The sequence below is a fragment of the Somniosus microcephalus genome, chromosome 14, assembly GCF_052327205.1.
Source record: "Somniosus microcephalus isolate GS21.2 chromosome 14, FLI_Smic_1.0, whole genome shotgun sequence".
Taxonomy (NCBI): Eukaryota; Metazoa; Chordata; class Chondrichthyes; order Squaliformes; family Somniosidae; genus Somniosus; species Somniosus microcephalus.
The window spans coordinates 29,344,585-29,367,035 of NC_141000.1; the positions used below are offsets into that span (position 1 = coordinate 29,344,585).

The 22,451-nt window shown below is 42.8% G+C and overlaps 1 protein-coding gene across 2 annotated transcripts in view; it reads right to left on the reverse strand.

Annotated features, from left to right (window-relative positions):
* Positions 1–18,315: 18,315 nt before the first annotated feature.
* Positions 18,316–22,451, reverse strand: part of fndc3a (fibronectin type III domain containing 3A) — a 347,342-nt gene continuing 343,206 nt past the window's right edge. For both annotated transcript variants that reach the window (XM_086006446.1, XM_086006447.1), the window contains one exon: positions 18,316–21,260. In XM_086006446.1, coding sequence (XP_085862572.1) covers positions 20,946–21,260 — 315 coding nt within the window. In that variant the 3' untranslated portion in view covers positions 18,316–20,945. The remainder of the gene's footprint in view (positions 21,261–22,451) is intronic.

Here is a 22,451-nt window from a genome sequence, read left to right on the forward strand (position 1 = left end):
ATTGAATCAGACCGTAGAAATGGATTTCAAAGGCAATTACAGTAGATGCATTTCTGAAGGGAAGATATTGAAGGATATGGTGAAAAGGCCAATAGATTGTTGAAGAAAATGGCCTTATTTGGGTCTTTTCTGAAAAGAAATATGTACTTGAATACACAGGAACAGTTAGCAGGGCTAAATCGATAAGAAACAAATCTATAAATCTGTCATTACGGCAAAGCTCAAAATAAAGTATCTCATTGCAATCCATAAATTACTTTCAAACAATATTAAATCTGACACTCTGTAACCAATGAGAAGGTTTTCAGGTTTATGCAAATCTGGTGATTTTAAAACAACAAAATAGTTTTAATAGAATAGATGCACGACAAGGAGCATGCACTAACTTTCAATTATTATTATAATATAGGCTATAACATTCTGGGAGGTGTCATCCCTGCTCTGCATAACTCCAGCAGCATCTGGACAATTGTCATGTCATATTAAATCCCTATTAAATGCAGATTTCTGGTAAATATTAATGTAAAATTATTTCATTTGGATCTTTGCTGTTTATAATACCTTAATTGGTGATTGCTTTGGTACAGCATTACCCAAAGTACTCTGAACGAATGAATATTTGGGGTGTTATATAGTCCCCACAACTGCAAACAGGCTCCACAAGCTGCTCTGTCCACCTCAATTATTCTGGTGCAGTCTTCATTACAATGGGACCCTTTGATGGATCTGAACATATGTAAAGCTTTCCATATATGGACATTTTATATAATTCATAGATTATTTAAAAAACAATTTGCTGACTAGGTGAGCAAGGAAGGGAAGGACATGTTAAGGTGCATTTACAGCAGGTTGGGGGCCCCTTCAGTCATGAGGTTTGTGAGTGGCTACAGCTGCCTCGGACTTTGTTAGATGGAGATGGCGAATAAAATCACACACCAGATGTTTATCGCAAACATTGACGGGAATAAGTTCAGAGCCTGATTTACGTTTCTTTGTCAAAGTTAGATTTATGTCAATATGTTAGACAGAAAGACACAAACATTCTCTGCCTTACCTCAACCTTCCCGGTTGGACATAACTAATAATCAGACGGATGTAACAGGAGAATTCTGATGGTAACAGTCGGATTTGAAAATCTCACCAATGAACTGCAGAGAAATCTGCTCTCAGTGACATCAATGATACCTTTTTAACTTGATTTGTAACTGAAGGTTGAAACCAATGGGCTAAAATAAATATTATTTTATTCAATTTACAGCCTAAATATTTTACTTTGGAAGATATTTATGAAGCTATATGTATATTTTCAACAGATGCCTCTTCCCATTTGTAATATCAAAGTATTGATTTCACATTGCTATGATATAGTTATACTGCCCCAATGAAATCAGGATTCATTTTATTTATGAACTAAAGACAGTTCATAATGTTACTAAATCTTACTTGGATTTGACTACAATGGCTCCTTCTCTGCAGATTTTATATTAAGAATGTTTTATATACAGTCAGTGTGACTAATATTAAATTAAGAAAGGTGTGAACAGACTCTTCAACACTCACTCGATCCATTAGATGCCCACTCTCCCAAATCACTGGTAATGCTAAACCATGGTGAGACAAAATAAAAAGAGGTAAGAACTTCTGGGAAATTCCTCCAGGTTCCAGGGGACCCCAATAAGTCCCCAAACGTACTGAAACGATTTCCTCCCTTCTCCCAGAAGTCCCAGTTTCCTTATGAACATAGGACTCCGCAGGATCAGAAATGATCATAGCCATCCATTGAGCCGGTAGCAACTTCTGTTGTACTCCCGGACATTGCGCTGTGGTACGGTGCCCAGAACTGTACACAGATGTGGCGACCAGTGCTTTATACAAACTAATTATCACTATTGAACTCTGTCCCTATTTGTCATTTTCATCGCCGCTGTTCATGTGTTGATAGTTTGAGGGTTTTCACATATCGACTTTTTTTGCATTTTAAGAAAGAAAAACTAATTTAACATCCTTGTATTAGCATTTGTTTTCGGAAATGATTCAACACATTTTGTTTTCTTATGATAATTGTATTGATTTTTTTTGCCTGCCCCCAGCAAGAGAAAGGAGCAATGCCAGTTTTGCTATAGAGAGAAGCAGAAGAGCTTGGCACAGCTGGCCAAGTTTATTAGTTACTTGGGTTGCAATCTTTTGCCAAGTTCAAAACTGAATGGGGATATGACAGGGGCCCCCTCAGTATGAAGCACTCTATGTACTTTTACAGCTCCATCAGCATTCATCACAAGTGGTCACAAGTGGACACAGAACTTGATTCTTTACATGTGAACCAAAATGGGTTGATTGAGTGCTGCTAATTCAGCAACAGATGCACTGCTGTAACAGTTTGTGTTTATGAAGCAACAAGCCAAATCTAGACTATTATATCTTTATTGTGCTCAGTCAGTGCCAGGGAATAGTACACTCCCCATTCCACGCACCCAGGGTTGGCATCAAGCATTCCCAGGGCAGGTACAGCATGGCCAGATGCGGAGCAAAGCTCCCTCCGCTCTGCCCCAAAAACAAGCCTTGGCCCCAACCTCGGAAGAAGCATTTGTTCTATTTCTGATGCCTGTCTGACTGAGATTGCCGATTAGTCCTGAATTTGGAACAGTTTTGTGCTGTAGGCCTATGCCTCAAGCCTACCAGGAACTGGATTGAGATTGTCGAAGCTCATTTCATGTAGGACTCTCACAGCCAGCAGAAAGAGATTTCCTCGCTGTCACTCTGGGTTGGATTTGAACCCGGGTCACAGAGATGAAAGGCCAGTGTTTAATCCACTGCACAACCTATTTCCCTGTACATAGAAACATAGAAAAATAGGAGGAGTAGGGCATTCGGCCTTTTGAGCCTGCTCCGCCATTCAATATGATCATGGCTGATCCTCTATCTCAATACCATATTCCTGCTCCCTCCCCATACCCCTTGATGCCTTTTTTGTCGAGAAATCGATCTATCTCCTTCTTAAATATATTCAGTGAGTACACTATTCTTGTAAGCTAACAATTTTGTTTTCAAATTAAACTGTGTGCAAAATGAACCTGTGCATGACCAAACATTCTTTGAATTGAGCACTCCCATTGATGAGAATGGTATTGCCGATTGTTTGTATTGACTGATCTGACTTAGTTTAGTTGCTATAATGACCACATGATTCAGTTTATGATTGCAACCATAAATATAGAAAATGTAAAAAAAAAGGCTTTGAACTTTTGAAGATTATGAAGGGAGTTTTACAAGGCTGATCCAGTGAAATGTCCACTGTGGCGAAGGATTCCAGTACCAGTTAAAAGTAGGAAGTTAGGAGTAAAGAGGCAAGTCAGGTGCACTTTTTCACTCAAAGGGTAAAATAAAGTTGTAGTATAACAAAGGGGAAAGTATGAAGTGATTCAAGAGGCAATATGATGGGTCTCTTTTAGAGAGACGGGATATGATGAGAAGCCAATGATGAGGTTGATCTAGGAACAGGCTAGTTGGTACAGTGGTCTTTACCTATTCCTAAAAATGTTTATTCTATTTTTCAGAACCATTTTTGAGAATTTTGTGCTCATCCGGGTGAGAGATGTTCAAGTTGGGGAATGATAAAACCTGTTCTACAAGTAGCATTGTGTTTAAGGATGAAATCTGTGAAGTTACAGTATTTCGTAATTGCTGTAGCTTATCCTTCAAACGGTTATTATTTATTATTTACCATAAACATGATTTTAAGGAGTTCAATGAGACAATGTAACACTTTCCAAGTCCAGGATGCAAAGCTGTGTTCGATCATTGGGATTAAGCACGTTCAAGAGGTATTACTCAACTGGGATCAGTCCCAAATAAATACATTGGGAGAGAAATTCATTATAGCCCCGTTTGGGACCCCAACTTTTAAAAGTTGAAAAATTAGCACCAGGCGTTAATATCCTTCAGCTTTAAAAAAATGTGGTTTTGCACAGGCAGCAGGCGGGGCGGGGCGGTGAGCAGCGTTGTACAATGGGCCGTGCAGCACTGCCGCGTTGGAAGGCTCCTTCCCTCCCTTAAAGGGAAGGACCATCGCTGCAGGCTCTGCAATGGAAAGTAACTTACCTGGTCCCCGACGGCAGCCGCGATCCGGCCCGATCAGCCCGATGCACTGCAGCAGAGTGCCGGGCTAATCGAGCGCTGGGGAAAAAAGCAAAAAAAAGAGAATGAGCATTTCAGTATTTTTTTTCCTACCTCTGCCACCTCGCCTTTAAGTATCACCCCCGAAACACCCGGCCTCTCAATGAGCGCCTCCTGCAGCTGCTGTGTTTTCGCCCGGCGATGCTGTGGGGGGGGCGAAACCGAAGCTCAGGTCCGCCCGGGACGATGCGCACAATGATGACATCATGATCTCCAGGCAAAGGAGATCGGCGGGCAACGCCATACCACTGCCGTAAACCTCCCGCCGAATTTAGCTGGAGGCGATATTCTCACCACGCCCGGGCGGTAAGTGGTTCGCGCCCCGTTATTGCCCCCCGGAGGCGATAACAGGAGGCACTAACCAGCCAAATTTCTAGCCCATTGACTTAAAGAATGGCTCTGTAATGTAATGGGGGTGATTAATGATCAAAGGTCACTATTTCTCGCTGAAACCAAAGACTCGAGAGTAATTATTTTCCATGTTAAAAACTTTACATTGCAAAAATCATAGGCTCAAACTTAATGCAACACCAAGTAAAGATTGCATGTGGGGGACCTACATTGTAATGAAAGGTACAAATAAAAAGAGAACAAAAAGATTATAAATGTTAGAAGTACATAGATTAGCTAACACTATAAAAAGACAGGTTTGGTATAACCCTTTCTGAAACTTTAATCTGTCATTTCTCTTTACAGATGCTGACTGATTTGCTGTGTATTTCCAGTACTTGCTGCTGTTTTTGTTTCTACCTGCTCTAATAACTCTGGGCACTAGGGGTGTTCCCCATATTAAGCAAATTCTCAATAGGGAGATGTGTAAACAACAACCGCTGTACATATCTTAACGGAACCAGATTACAAACTTTGTAAATGTTTGAGAAATTAGATAAATCTGCCAATCATGACATCCTAATGCAAATCTCTGCCTACTAGTACACGATGCTTTTGTTCAAAATGCTGAACAATATCCACCAATAAGGACAGATACTCTTGGACCATAGCCTTTTTTTCAATATCCACTGTCATGTGCCAAAAGCGGCCATTCATCTCATACATAAGATAGACTGTGGCTAGAACACGAATCGAGTGAGGGTTTGAGGGCAAAACCTGCGCTCTCCAAAGTTGGCACCATCGGGTGTTCTTGGTTCTCTATTGGATCTTTAAAGATTCCCTGGGTAAAAGGGAAGGTGTAAAGAGTTCTCCTCATTTGAATCACTGTTATTGGTTTGTGGTCTTGGAATCTTAACTAAATTTGTTTGCTCCTTTGCTGAAACACGCCAAGAGGTCCACCTCTAGAAAGCTATCCATGAAGAGGAATTACTGATAGATATTTGTGTAGACATACTCTTTTACAACTCAGCTAGTCTGCTCACCAGACTGAAACTGCTTGGTATTGAGTGGATGATTCTGTTCATGAAACCAGTAAGAAAGGAAAGGACTTGCAATTATACAAGCGACCTCAGGGTGTCCCAAAGCACTTCACAGCCAATGAAGTACTTTTGAAGTGTAGTTGCTGTTATAATGTAGGAAATGTGGCAGCCAGTTTGCACACAGCAAGGTCCCACAAACAGCAATGAGATAATGAACAGATCATTTTTTTAATGATGTTGGTTGAGTGATAAATTGGCCCAGACACTGGGGAGAATGCTCTTGCTCTTCTTCGAATAGTGCCATGGGACCTGAGAGGACAGACGGGACCTCAGTTTAATGTCTCATCTGAAAGCCGGCACCTCTGACAGTGCAGCACTCCCTCAATACAGACCAAAGTGTCAGCTTAAATTATAAGTATCAAGTCTCTGGAGAGGGACTTGAACCCATGACCTTCATACTCAGGCGAGCGTGCTACCACTGAACTAAAGCTGACACTTGGCTAATTTGAGATGCACCTTGGCAGAGGACCCAACATGGATTTGTTCCTCATCTATGAGCTGCACCACAGTGCTTATTTATCTTCCACTTGGACTCTAATTGAGCCAAATATCCTTACATTAATTTACCTTTTAAACTAGCAAACCACTGAGCTAGAAAGGCATGTCTCTGATGGGAAAGGCAGAGATGATAGCTGCACAGAACAAACTCATGTTAATGCAAATATTTATTTGTATTTTTCTTTTATTTGTTCTTGGGATGTTGGTGATGCTGGCAAGGCCACATGTATTGCACATTTCTTGTTGCCGAGAAGTTGGTGGTGGGCCTTCTCCTTGATCCATTACAGTCTGTGTGGTTAGGGTGGTCCCACAATGGCGTTAGGTAGGGAATTCCAGGATAATGACCCAGTGACCAAGAAACAGTGATGTATTTCCAAGTTAGCGTGGGGTGTGACTTGGAGGTGATGTGTTACATAAGAAACAGGAGCAGGAGTAGGCCAGTCGGCCCCTCGAGCCTGCTCCGCCATTCAATAAGATCATGGCTGATCCAATCTTGGCCTCAACACCACTTCCCCGCTCTCTCCCTATACCCCTTGACTCCCTTACAGTTCAAATGTCTGTCAATCTCCGCCTTTAATAGGTTCAATGACTCCGCCTCCACAGCTCTCTGGGGTAGAGAATTCCAAAGATTCACGACCCTCAGAGAGAAGAAATTCCTCCTCATCTCCGTCTTAAATGGGCGACCCCTTATTCTGAAACTATGCCCCCTAGTTCTAGATACCCCCACTAGGGGAAACATTCTCTCAGCATCCACCCTGTCAATCCCCCTCAGAATCTTATATGTTTTAATAAGATCACCTCTCATTCTTCTAAACTCCAATGAGTATAGGCCCAACCTGCTCACCCTTTTCTCAAACGTCAACCCCTTCATCCCAGGAATCAACCTAGTAAACCTTCTCTGCACTGCCTCCAATGCAAGTATATCCTTCCTTAAATAAGGAGACCAAAACTGTACGCAGTGCTCCAGGTGCGGTCTCACCAGGGCCCTGTAAAGTTGCATCAAAACTTCCCTACTTTTATACTCCATACCCCTTGCAATAAAGGCCAACATTCTATTTGACTTCCTAATTACTTGCTGTACCTGCATGCTAACTTTTTGTGTTTCATGTACGAGGACCCCCAGATCTCTTTGCACCGCAGCATTTTGTATGTCTCACTCCATTTAAATAATAACTTGCTTTTTTATTTTTACTTCCAAAGTGGATAACCTCACATTTTCCCAAATTATACTCCATCTGCCAAATTTTTGCCCACTCACTTAACCTATCTATATCCCTTTGTAGACTCTTTGTGTCCTCCTCACAACTTGCTAACCCACCTATCATAAGAACATAAGAAATAGGAGCAGGAGTAGGCCATTCAGCCCTTCAAGCCTGCTCCGCCATTCAATGAGATCATGGCTGATCTTCTGCCTCAACTCCATTCACCGGCCCTATTGCCATATCCCTTGATGCCCTTACTAGTCAGAAATCTATCGACTTCTGTTTTGAATATACCCAATGACTGAGCTTCCACAGCCCTCTGGGGTAGAGAATTCCAAAGATTCACCACCCTCTGTGTGAAGAAACTTCATCTCAGTCCTGAATGGTCTACCCTTTATCCTGAGGCTGTGGCCCCTGGTTCTAGACTCTCCAGCCAAGGGCAACATTCTCCCAGCATCCACCCTATCAAGCCCTGTAATAATTTTGTATGCTTCAATGAGATCCCCTTTCATTCTTCTGAATTCAAGAGAATACAGGCCTAGTTTACTCAATCTCTTCTCATACGACAGTCCCGCCATCCCAGGAATCAATCTCGTAAACCTTCGTTGCACTCCCTCTATGGCAAGTATATCCTTCCTTAGGTAAGGAGACCAAAATTGTACACAGTACTCCAGGTGTGGTCTCACCAAGGCCCTATATAATTGGAGTAAGACTTCTTTACTCCTGTACTCAAATCCTCTTGTAATGAAGGCCATTTGCCTTCCTAATGGCTTGCTGCACCTGCACATTCACTTTCAGTGATTCATGTACAAGGACAGCCAGGTCCCTTTGAGCATCTGCATTCCCCAATCTTTCACCATTTAGGAAATATTCTGCCTTTCTGTTTTTTCTACCAAAGTGGATAACTTCACATTTATCCACATGATATTCCATCTGCCATGTTCTTGCCCACTCACTGAGCCTGTCGAGATCCCCTTGAAGCCTCTTCACATCCTCTTCGCACCTGACACTGCCATCTAGCTTTGTATCATCAGCAAATTTGGAAATGTTACATTTAGTCCCCTCATCCAAATCATTGATAGAGATTGTGACTAGCTGGGGCCCAAGCACCTGGAGAGAGAGAGATAGAAACACAAACTGGAGGAGAGAGAGAAACACAAACTGGGGGAGAGAGAGAAACACAAACTGGGGGAGAGAGGGAAACACAAACTGGGGAGAGAGGGAAACACAAACTGGGGGAGAGAGAGAAACACAAACTGGGGGAGAGAGAGAGAGAGAAACACAAACTGGGGGAGAGAGAGAAACACAAACGGGGGAGAGAGAGAAACACAAACTGGGGAGAGAGAAACACAAACTGGGGAGAGAGAGAAACACAAGCTGGGGAGAGAGAGATAGAAACACAAACTGGGGGAGAGAAATACAAACTGGGAGAGAGAGAGAAATATAAACTGGGGGGAGAGAGATAGAAACACAAACTGGGGGGAGAGAGAGAAACACAAACTGGGGGAGAGAGAGAAACACAAACTGGGCAGAGAGAGAAACACAAACTGGGGAAGAGAGAGAAACACAAACTGGGGAGAGAGATAGAAACACAAACTGGGGAGAGAGAAAAGCAAACGGGTGAGAGAGAAACACAAACTGGGGGAGAGAAACACAAACTGGAAGAGAGAAACATAAATTGGGGGGAGAGAGATAGAAACACAAACTGGAGGAGAGAGAGAAACACAAACTGGGGGAGAGAGAGAAACACAAACTGGGGGAGAGAGAGAAACACAAACTGGGGGGAGAGAGAGAAACACAAATATCTTTGTATCATCAGCAAATTTGGCTACAGTACACTCTGTCCCTTCATCCAAGTCATTAATATAGATTGTAAATAGTTGAGGCCCCAGCACTGATCCCTGTGGCACCCCACTAGTTACTGATTGCCAATCGGAAAATGACCCATTTATCCCGACCCTCTGTTTTCTGTTAGTTAGCCAATCCCCTATCTATGCCAATATATTACCATCAACCCCATGCCCTCTTATCTTGTGCAGTAAACTTTTATGTGGCACCTTATTGAATGCCTTCTGGAAATCCAAATACACTACATCTACTGGTCCCCTTTATCTACCCTGTTTGTTACATCCTCAAAAGAACTCTAGTAAATTTGGCAAACATGATTTCCCTTTCATAAAACCATGTTGACTCTGCTTGATTGGCTCATGATTTTCTAAATGTCCTGCTATTACCTCCTTAATAATAGATTCCAGCATTTCCCCAATGACAGATGTTAGGCTAACTGGCCGATAGTTTCCTGCTTTCTGTCTCCCTCCTGTCTTGAATAGTGGCGTTACATTTGCAGTTTTCCAATCTGCTGGGATCTCTCCAGAATCCAGGGAATTTTGGTACATTACAACCAACGCATCCACTATCTCTGCAGCCACTTCTTTTAAGACCCTAGAATGCAGGCCATCAGGTCCAGGGGACTTGTCGGCCTTTAGCCACATTAGTTTGCCTAGTCCTTTTTCTCTAGTGATAGAGATTGGTTTAAGTTTGTCCCTCCCTATAACCCCTTGATTATCTATTATTATTGGGATGTTTTTAGTGTCTTCTACCGTGAAGACCGATCCAAAATAATTATTTAGAGTCTCTGCCATTTCTCTATTTCCCATTGTTAATTCCCCATCTCATCCTCTAAGGGACCAATGTTTACTTTAGCTACTCTCTTCCTTTTTATATACCTGTAGAAGCGCTTACTGTTTGTTTTTATATTATTTGCTAGTTTACTCTCATATTCGATCTTCTCCCTCTTTATAATTTTTTTAGTCATCCTTTGCTGGTTTCTAAAACTTTCCCAATCCTCTGGCCTACCACTAATCTTTGCAACATTGTAAGCCTTTTCTTTCAATTTGATACCATTCTTAACTTCCTTAGTTAGCCATGGATGGTGCATTCTTCTCGTAGAGCCTTTCTTTCTCACTGGAATATACCTTTGCAGAGATTTATGAAATATCTCCTTAAATGTCTGCCACTGCTGATCTACCGTCTTACCCTTTAATCTATTTTCCCAGTCCACTTTAGCCAACTCTGTCCTCATACCCTTGTAATTGCCTTTATTTAAGTTTAGGACACTAGTTTCAGACCCAAGTTTCTCACCCTCACACTGAATTTGAAATTCTACCATGCTATGATCACTCTTTCCTAAGGGATCCTTTACTATGAGGTCATTAATTAATCCTGTCTCATTACACATTACCAGATCTAAAATACCCTGCTCCCTGGTTGGTTCCTCAACGTATTGCTCTAAGAAACCATCCCGCATACACTCTATCTGAACGGCAATAGATTGGGAGAAGGGGAAGTGCAACGAGACCTGGGTGTCCTTGTGCACCAGTCGCTGAAGGTAAGCATGCAGGTGCAGCAGGTGGTTAAGAAGGCAAATGGTATGTTTGCCTTCGTAGCGAGAGGGTTTGAGTACAGGAACAAGGATGTCTTGCTGCAGTTGTACAGGGCCTTGGTGAGACCTCACCTTGAGTATTGTGTGCAGTTTTGGTCGCCTTATCTGAGGAAGGATGTTCTTGTCATGGAGGGAGTGCAGCGAAGATTCACCAGACTGATACCTGGGATGGCAGGAATGACGTATGAGGAGAGATTGGGTCGATTGGGCTTATACTCGCTGGAGTTTAGAAGAATGAGAGGGGATCTCATTGAAACTTATAAAATTCTAACAGGACTAGACAGACTAGATGCAGGAAGGATGTTTCCAATCGCGGGGGAGTCCAGAACCAGGGGTCATAGTCTAAAGATAAGTGGTAAGCCATTTAGGACAGAGATGAGGAGGAATTTCTTCACCCAGAGAGTGCTGAACCTGTGGAATTTTTTACCACAGAAGGCAGTTGAGGCCAATTCATTAAATATATTCAAGAAGGAGTTAGATATATTTCTTAAGGCTAAAGGGATCAAGGGATATGGGGAGAAGGCAGGGACAGGGTACCGAGTTTGGATGATCAGCCATGATCTCATTGAATGGTGGAGCAGGCTCGAGGGGCCGAATGGCCTACTCCTGCTCCTATCTTCTATGCTACCCATGCCAATTTGATTTGTCCAATCTATATGATGATTAAAATCGCTCATGATTATTGCAGTACCTTTCTTACAAGCCAGCATTATTTCTTGATTTATACTCTGTCCTGCAGTATAGCTACTGTTAGGGGGGCCTATATACCACTCCCACCAGTGACTTCTTACCCTTACTATTTCTTATCTCTACCTAAACTGATTCTACATCTTGAGCTTCTGAGCCAATATCATTCCTCACCACTGCAGTGATCTCATCCTTTATTAACAGAGCTACCCCACCTCCTTTTCCTTTCTGCCTATCCTTCTGAAATGTCAAATACCCCTGAATATTCAGTTCTCAACCTTGGTCACCTTGCAACCACGTCTCTGTAATGGCTATCAGATCATACCCATTTATTTCTATTTGCGCCGTCAACTCATCTATCTTGTTACGAATGCTGCGTGCATTCAGATAAAGAGCCTTTAATTTTACCTTATCATTTTTCCTTACTCTGACTCTATTTTCTGGTGCACTCTTATGCTTGTAAGCTCGGCTCTTTCCTGATACATTCTGGTTATCGTTACCCCTGTCGTTGCCCTGCACTATTACCTTCTCCTTTATCTTTGCCTTCCGAAATACCCCTTTACCTGAACCCCTGTCATCTATTTCCAGCTTAGCTTTTCTCCTTTCTGATTCTACCCTCAGGTTCCCATCCCCCTGCCAAGCTAGTTTAAACCCTCCCCAACAGCACTAGCAACTCCCCCCCCACCCCCGCAAGGATATTGGTCCCATTCCCGTTGAGGTGCAACCCATCTGGCTTGTAGAGGTCCCACCTCCCCCAGAAACGGTTCTAATTCCTCAGGAATCTAAAGCCCTCCCTCCTGCACCATCTCTCCAGCCACCCATTCATCTGCTCTATCTTCCTATTTCTGTACTCACTAGCACAGAGATTACTACCTTTGAGGTCCTGCTTTTTAACCTCTTTCCTAGCTCCCTAAACTCTGCCTGCAGGACATCCTCCCTCTTTCTACCTATGTGTTCCCACAGTATTGCTGTCCTTGTGGTAGAGGTCATGGGGAGGGAGGGACTCGCAAAGTAACCTTAGTGAGTTGCTGCAGTGTATCCTGTAAATAGTACTTACTCCACCACACTGACTAATGAAGGGGGTAGCTATTAAACCTGATGACAGGATACTGATCAAGCAAACTGCTCCGCACTGGATGGTGTTGAGCTTGAGTGTTGCAGCTGCATTTATCTAGGCGAGCGGTGTGTATTCCTGATTTGAGCCTTGTAGACAGCGGAGAGGCTTTGAGGGGGTCAGGAGGTGAGCCACTCGTTTTAGAGTACCTGATCTCTGCTCTGATTTTGTAGCCTTGGTGTTTGATATTGCTGGTCCAGTTTAACTTTTGGTCAATGGTGACCCCCAAACTTGTTGATGGTGAGGGCATTCAACAATGATGGTGCCATTGAACGTCAAAGGGAGCGACAGGTAACATTTGCGCCACATGTCAGCCCTATTCTGGATATTATCCAGATCCTGCTGTAGGCTGGCCTGGGCTATTTCATTACTGGAGGAATTGTGAATGGCGCTGAACAGCCTCACGTCTGATTTTATGATGAAGGGAAGATCACTACTGAAACAGTTGAAGATGGATGGGCTCAGGACGACTCTGAGAAACGCCTGCAGTGATAACCTGGGAAAGGGATGACTGGACTTCGACAACCACAATCATTTATCTTGCATTAGTTATGACTCTAGCCACTCTTTGACCTAGTTAGCTTTCACTCTCCTTCCTCCTCTGGTTCATATCAACACACTTCGAGTAGGCACGAAACATATAAGGTTCTGAGGGGTCTGGACAGGGTGGATGTGGAGAGGATATTTCCTCTTGTGGGAGAATCTAGAACTAGGGGTCACTGTTTAAAAATAAGGAGTCGCCCATTTAAGACAGAGAGGAGGAGAAATTTTTTCTCAGAGTCGTGAGTCTTTGGAACTCTCTTCCTCAGAGGGCGGTGGAAGCAGAGTCTTTGAATATTTTTAAGGCAGAGGTAGATAGATTCTTGATAAGCAAGGGGGTGAAAGGTTATTGGGGTAGGCGGGAATGTGGAGTAATCAGATCAGCCATGATCTTATTGAATGGCGGAGCAGGCTCGAGGGGCCGAGCGGCCTATTCCTGCTCCTAATTCGTATGTTTACAACAATTGACGGTAGAGTATACGGAACAGACTTCATTGAAATACAGCATAGCTTTTCGGTTTCTGTATCTTTCGAGCCCTCTGAAGAACTACTGAAAACCATGCTCCTTTAAACACCATGTTTTGCCTACATCATAGCGACATGTCATAGATAAGACCTCATGACATATCTATTCCCAAATCCTTTGAAGATAGTCTATTCATGTAAACATTTGTTTACTCCAAAGCGACTTCCCTTAAACAAGACTTCCTGACCTAACGGTTCTTAACGTCTTTGAAGAATAGGCTTTATTAACCATTATCTTTCTATACTATAGTTAATGGATCCCTCTACCTATGTTTATTACCCGAGCCACTAAAGTTACATTTTAATCATTCATGGCTGATGTCATTACTGTCATTTATTTCCTTGCACAAGCACTCAGACTCTAAAAGCTAAAGACAAGCTATGCTTCCTTCTCACGATACTTCAAAGCCACCCTGTTTATCTTGGAAAGTCCGTTGCTCTAAGATACAAAGAAGTTTGATTACTAACCTTTAACTCCCCAAGATGTCCAACATACAACTCTTCAGTATGTCCAACACCCCCCCATACTGACTTCAGTTTCACTAGGCCTCCTTGGTGCTATACTCGCCACTGGCATTCAGCTCTTGGGTCCATGTCAGGATCAAGGCTGTGATGAGTTTGGATCCAAGTGGTCTGGCAGATGCAAACACATCAGTGAGCAAGTTATTGGTGAGTAGCTATCACTGGTTGGCACTACTGATGACTCCTTCCATCACGTTACTGATGTTTAGGAGGTTGATAGGGCAGTAATTTTTTTATTATTCGTTTGTGGGATGTGGGCGTCACTGGCAAGGCCAGCATTTATTGCTCATCCCTAATTGCCCTTGAATTAGCCTGCCTTCTTGAACTGTTGCAGTCCATGTGGTGAAGGTACTCCCACAGTGCTGTTAGGGAGGGAGTTCCAGGATTTTGACCCAGCGACAATGAAGGATCGGCGATATACTTCTAAGTCAGGATGATGTGTGACTTGGAGGGGAACTTGGAGGTGGTGGTGTTCCCACGCGCCTGCCGCCCTTGTCCTTCTAGGTGGACGAGGTTGTGGGTTTGGAAGGTGCTGCCAAAGAAGCCTTGGCGAGTTGCTGCAGTGCATCTTGTAGATGGTACACACTGCAGCCACGGTACGCCGGTGGTGGAGGGAGTGAATGTTTAAGGTGGTGGAAGGGGTGCCAATCAAGCAGGCTGCTTTGACCTGGAGGTGTCGAGCTTCTTGAGTGTTGTTGGAGCTGCACTCATCCAGGCAAGTGGAAAGTATTCCATCACACTCCTTACTTGTGCCTTGTAGATGGTGGAAAGGCTATGGGGAGTCAGGAGGTGAGACACTCGCCGCAGAATACCTAGCCTCTGACCTGCTCCTGTTGCCACAGTATTTATGTGGCTGGTCCAGTTAAGTTTCTGGTCAATCGTGACCCCCAGGATGTTGATGGTGGGGGATTCGGCGATGGTAATGCTGTTGAATGTCAAGAGGAGGTGGTTACCCCCCGATTCCCATTGACTTCAGTTTTACTAGGGCTCCTTGTTGCTATACTCAGTCAAATGCTGCCTTGATGGCAAGGGCAGTCACTCTCACCTCCCCTCTGGAATTCAGCTCCTTTGTCCATGTTTGGACCAAGGCTGTAATGAGGTCAGGAGCAGAGTGGTCTTGGCGGAACCCAAACTATGCATCAGTGAGCAGGTTATTGGTGAGTAAGTGCGGCTTGATAGCACTGTCGATGACACCTTCCATCACTTTGCTGATGATTGAGAGTAGACTGATGGGGGGAGGTAATGGTTGGATTTGTCCTGCTTTTTGTGGACAGGACATACCTGGGCAGTTTTCCACATTGTCGGATAGATGCCAGTGTTGTAGCTGTACCGGAACAGCTTGGCTAGAGGCGCGGCTAGTTCTGGAACACAAGTCTTCAGCACGATAGCCGGGATATTGTCAGGAACCATAGCCTTTGCTGTATCTAGCGCACTCAGCCGTTTCTTGATATCACGTGGAGTGAGTCGAATTGGCTGAAGACTGGCTTCTGTGATGGTGGGAACATCAGGAGTAGGCCGATATGGATCATCCACTCAGCACTTCTGGCTGAAGATGGTTGCAAATGCTTCAGCTGGGCTCCACCATCATTGAGGATGGGGATATTCATGGAGCCTCCTCCTCCCGTTAGTTGTTTAATGGTCCACCACCATTCACGACTGGATGTGGCAGGGCTGCAGAGCTTTGATCTGATCCGTTGATTGTGGGATCACTTAGCCCTGTCTATAGCATGCTGATTCCACTTTTTAGCATGTATGTAGTCCTGTGTTGCAGCTTCCCCAGGTTGGCTCCTCATTTTTAGGTACACCTGGTGCTGCTCCTGGCACACTCTTCTACACTCCTTATTGAACCAGGGTCGGTCCCCTGGCTTGGTGGTAATGGTAGAGAGAGAGATATGCCGGGCCATGAGGTTACAGATTGTGGTGGAATACAATTCTGCTGCTGTTGATGGCCCACAGCACCTCATGGATGCCCAGTTTTGAGTTGCTAGATCTATTCTGAATCTATCCCATTTAGCATGGTGATAGTGCCACACAACATGATGGAGGGTGTCCTCAGTGTGAAGACCGGACTTCGTCTCCACAATGACTGTGCAGTGGTCACTGCTACCAATACGGTCATGGACAGATGCATCTGCGACAGGTAGATTGGTGAGGAGGAAGTCAAGTGGGTTTTTCCCTCGTGTTAGTTCTCTCACCACCTGTCGCAGGCCCAGACTGGCAGCTATGTCCTTCAGGACTCGGCCAGCTCAGTCAGTAGTGGTGCTACCGAGCCACTCTTGGTGATGGACATTGAAGTCCCCCACCCAGAGTACATTGTGCCCTTGCTACTCTCGGTGCTTCTTCCAAGTGGTGTTCAACATGGCGAAGTACCGATTCATCAGCTGAGGGAGGGCGGTAGGTGGTAATCAGCAGGTGGTTTCCTTGTGCATGCTTGACCTGAAGCCATGAGACTTCATGGAGTCCGGAGTCAACGTTGAGGACTCCCCAGGCCACTCCTTCCCAATTGTATACCACGGTATCGCCACCGCTGGTGGGTCTGTCCTGCCGGTGGGACAGGACATATCTAGGGATGGTGATGGAGATTTGCTGGGTTAGATTTATCCTTTATTTTGTAATAGGACATACCTGTTATAGCTGTACTGCAACTGCTTGGCATGGGGAACAGCTAGCTCTGATGCATAGGTCTTCAGCCCATCCATCTTCAACTGTTTCAGTAATGATATTCCCTCCATGTCAGAAATGGGGCTGTTCACTGATGGTTCCAGAGTGTTCAGCACCATTCACAACTCCTCCAATAATGAAACAGGCTATGCCAGCTTACAGCAGGACCTGGATAACATCCAGAATTTGGCTGACATGGTGCAAATGTTGAGGCCCATAGCCTTTGCTGTGTTCAGTGCATGCAGCCACTTCTTAATGTCATGTGGAGTGAACCAAATTGGCTGGATACTGGCACCAATGATGATGGGGACCCCCGGAGGAGGCCATGTAGGATCATCCACTTGGCACTTTTGGCTGAAGATATTTGCAAACACTTCAGACATGTCTCTTGAACTCATGAGTTGGGCTCCACCATGGTAGAGGATGGGAATGTCATGGAGCCTCCTCCTCCCTTCAGTTGCCTCGTTGTCCACCACCACTCTCAACTGGATGTGGTCGATCGTGGAACTTTTGCGTATGGGAAAACACCGGTGTACAAGATTCAATTGTAAAGGTCTCACAATATTGCAACCTTTAATTGAAATGAAGACTCATTGTTGAATGACCCTTAGGTATATAGTGAGGGAAATCCCATGGACATTAAATATTATCTCTGATTGATGTTGTGAAAACTTTGATTAGATCTTTATTAGATATACCAAAATCCCAACTTTCTGAAGAGGAGCCGGACTTGTCAAAACTGTAGAAACTAGACAACAGTAGACATAAAAGCACTTCACAGCCTTATAAAAGCTGCAATGAAACATTTGGCAAACACCCGTGAGCTTATCTCACGCTACCTTGCAGATACAATTTTATTGCTTGTCACTGAACCTCAAGTACTTTCATCTTATAATTTTCTAGTAACGTCAGCACACAAATTCTTGAGGTCTGTGGCTGTTAGTATCTGGAACAGTGTTGCTAACTTGAACTTGCCCTTTCACAACAAGCTTGTTTGAGTAGCTTAAATCCAGGATGGGGTTGAATCCTCTCATCCTTCTAGGGAACATAAAATAAATGGAATGGAACCTTTTCATCACCTTACCCAAGGCAGCCTTTTCTTTAATTTGTGAACCGAATAATCCAAAATATCCCCCAGATTAGAACTTTCCAATTGATCAGGAAATACCCACCTTCAAGTTGGAGATATTCCTTTTGAAATGAAGATAACCATCTCATATTGTCTATTTAATGTAAGAATGCAGTTGTCTATGTGAACAGAGAATGGGGGTGCAATTGTTTCAGAATGAAACCTCCTCGCAATGAGTAATCAATATTTTTGCAGTGTCAGGATTAGTATTCTGACCTCACATCTCAGAAGAGGTGGTGAATGGGTCAGTAGTACATGTCTTCTTCCTACCCTCTTGTTGGCTATTCCCTCAGATCATAAAACCCAGGGATACAAGACCCTTTATTACTCCAAGGGAAAACCGGTAATTGACCAATGATGATCATCCAACTAAATTCCTGCAAATGAGCAGCTTAAAATTAAGCAAGAGCATTTTAATGAAATCAGGTTGAAGTTAATATACAGTATAAGCATTTCATTCCTTGGCCAATGGCCAAGTTATCAAGGAAACAGTCGACAGTGCAAAGAATCATACATTGTTTATTGTGCATGGATTTTGTTTTATGTATTAACTATTGAGTTACAGTTTGGATTTAGATAGATATTTAAGAGTTTATACATGTTATGGCAGCTTTACATCATCAGTACTAAGTCTGACATAATACAAGTGATATGTTGTATATTTGGAACGGTTCCAAAAGTTTCAATAGTTTTTGGAATGTACAATCAATGAGGTAACTGTGAAGCTTAGTTACATTTAAAAACCACGGGCCCTCAATACAGAAAACTGCAATGAGAGATTATGGAAAATACAATTATGTTTATAAATGACTGATCATATGGAACTATCAAAAATAGGAATGGATTTGAATTTGACTGTCAAAATAAACTCTTCCAGCATTTCAACAACAACAAATTCAGGACACCATTTTAAAATTGAGCCCACACTGGCAATGAAATAGAGCCATCAAAAATCTAACATACATACATCCTCCGACAGAATCCAGCTGGCCAAAACACTTCACGTACTTTGAAAAAAGGATAGCAGTGGCACGATAAAAATCAGCTACCACACTTGTTTGTGGGTCTAGGGGGGAAAAAATCCCAACTGAAGCAAACAATTTAAGCAAAGTACACAAAATGTAATTAAGGCTGTAGTTTTAAAGGGGTTATGTGTTAAAGACATTTGATTTCTGACTGGTTTAAAATACAGCCAAGGGAAGCCTAGAGAGACAAACGGTGCCTCTTTTTTCTGGTTGTCAAACATGCCTGTTTAAGAAAAATCCCTAACTATTTCAGCAGGTGGGGGCCAGGGGAAAGGATCAGTCACAAAACACTCAGTGTTTGCAATCATCCAACTTCAGATGCACAGTATACTTTCTTTGGGTGACACTTGTCAACATTGAAGTGCAACACATCGCTCAACTTAAAACTTTTAAGGGAAATGTAAACATACCTCACAATGCAGAAAGGTCACTTTGTACAGGGTTTGCGTGTCTTTATCAATCCTTCACATAACCCCATCCCTCCTTCAAATAAAATGGCACATAAAACAAAGTGATTTGCAGCACAGCATAACTGACAACTTAAACTAAAGTGTTAGTAACCTAGTATTTTATGACTATAATTATTATAATAAATAAAACAAGAGATTAACTTCAACAAAAAATACCATTAGAATGAATTGCACTAAGTATATGAGTAAAACAATAGTAATCGAAGGACAAGTGATATTCGAACAAATCCAAATCTACATCAACAGTATCTATTCAGAGATAATGTGCAATTAAGGAGACAGTTTTTAAGGTGCTCAGAAGTATAATTGAACAGTAGGACCAACAACAGGCCCCCATCCAATGGTGCATAGCTCCAGATGATATCTGTGGCTCACACCAACTGCAAAGTACTCAAATGCAACACCGCTGGCATGTCATTTTAAAAAATATAAATCAGCTATGCAGTGCAGCCAATATTTTCTTTTTAGAGAAACCTGCAAAACAAAGTGTATGCTGTTCTTGAGATATTCGGTGCTATTAGTGTTTTTTTAAAATATAATAGTGTTGCCCACTTATGGATTCGGCTTTCACCTTGTGTAGGCCTGTGAAGTAATTGTTGAATTTAATATGCATTTAAGTTGAAGAATTCTTAATAGTGATTTTCCAATGTGAAGCATTTCTTTGCTAAAGAAAGCTGCTAAAATTAAAAAGTGCCTGAGATATAATCTGTGAAGCAGTGAATAAAAAGATCCATTTTAACTTGTGTGTAGGACAGCATTGCATTAATTATGGAAGTTTGAAAAATGTGATAATTTTAGTTTCTTTCAGTGCTGCACAGACCCTGGCACTGGAATATTCAACTGTATCACATTTTCAATAGCTTTTATCCACACAACCATATTCTCTCATGCTTACTGGCAAATTAGTCCAAAGTGGCCCTCTTCATTTTTTAGGCTACATTTTAGAAGAGGTAGGAATTGCACAACTACTAAAGATTCAAAGTTTCACAGTTTAGGTTCACTGTTCTTGTTGCAACTGTTATGCATTTTACCTGGCTTGCTACACAGAATTTAATACCCCCAATTTCTGTTATTGCAGTATATTTAGTAGACTGCACTAAAGTGCATCAATTTTCTCTTCCTTGCATCTGCACATTTTCAAATGATCCCTCATTGTAAAGCTTGTTTAAATAAAAAAAAAATAGCTCTGGTACAACACTTTAAGTTCTACACATAACATGTCAACACTCAAAAAAGCTGCTTAAAGGGGTCCTTTGCAAAGTGGCACTGGATTTACCCAGATGTCACTTCTTGTATGAGACTGTTGCTACTTTCAACATATCTCTGATGGAACGCTGTCTCTACACTGCCAGCCTTTCATTAACAAGCAAGAATTAGGGGAAGCAACAATGGTCGAGATGTTGGCAAAAAGCCTCTATGCACGATTGGATACCACCATTAGTTTAAAAGCATAATCAACCACAATAATTTGATATTACAACACAAGTAATACATGGCAGAGAGACATTGAAATACTAATAACTTTTCTCACTTGATGACAAAGTATTGAACAATGAAAGCAATCAAAATGGAGACTATAGCGAACAATGCAAGGATGAGGGCAGCGCACTGCTCATCACTTAATGTCTGTGCTGTCTTTGTGACTTCTGTAGTTTCTTTACTGTTGCTGGCTGGTGTTTCATTCCTCTGAGAATATAATATTACAGTAGCACTGTAGGGGCCCATCAGATCATGAAACCCTTGAGTGTCTTGGCACTGGCGAATGGCACACACTCGAAAACGATATTCACAGTTTAACTGGAGGTTTGCAACTTGGAATGTTGTTTCTGGACCTTTATAAATCTGAAAAAAAAGTACAAAAAGTAAAATGACCAGACAAACAATTAGTACCATATCAGTAGAATTATGGAATTTCTAAAGATATGAAACTTGCATTTAGTTGTGTTGCCACGATACAGACACTCCTTACACACCCGGAGCTTATAATCTCCTGAGAGAGGAACAGTGTTGATTATTCCCAGTTTTCTCCATGTAGTCCTATGAACAATGACGGACAGGTAAAGACCCATCGAGCCTGTCCCACACAATTGCGATACTTGGTGTATCACAATATATACACTCCACACCACCCAAAACCATGTGATCTCTTGGGAGAGGCAAAAAAAGATTGAAAAACCTAGGCCAATTTGGGGGAAAAAAATCAGGGAAATTCTTCTCCGACCCATCTAGACGATCAAAATTAGTCCAGGAGATCACTCTGGCCCTGAATTCCCTGCAGTACCTACCTTCTGTAAGAGGTGATCTCTGCCCCAGCCAGAAACAAATCCAGCTCTCGCTTGAAGGAATTCAGCAAGTCCGCGTCCACCGCGCGAGATGGCAGCCTGTTCCAGAGGTCCACTATTCTCTGGGACAAGAACCACCTCCTCACATCTAACCTAGATTTAGCCTTATAAAACTTAAATGTGTGACCCCATGTCCTCTCTAACCTATTTAATTGAAACAAACTGTCAACTGGAACACTATCTATTCCCTTCATTATCTTATAAACCTCAATCAGATCCCCCCCGAAGTCTAAGCTTCTTTAAAGTGTAGAGTCCCAACTCTTTTAGCCTATCATGATAACTGAGATGCTTTAAACTGGGAATTAGTCTAGTGGCCCTCCTCTGCACCCTTTCCAAAGCTTCAATATCACCCACCATGTGAGGAGACTAAAACTGGACACAGTATTCCAAGTATGGCCTGACCAAGTCCTCCTTTACCCAGCAGTGAAATAGCAGGAAACAGGCAGGATCTTTGTTGTTACCTGTATAAATGGACGATTTGAGCTATTTGTCCACTCTGGTGAGCTATGCCATTCTGTTCTGCCATCTAAAGTTGGAATGCCAAGTCATAGTAAGATGCTACAAACACTAGCTAAGAATTGATAAAACTCACATTCGCTGTCAGGCAATCTGGGGTGACAGGATGTCCTGTGATTCAAACTTAGACCCATGAAGTTGGGAGACAGGTGTCCTGCCATCTGTGCTATAGATT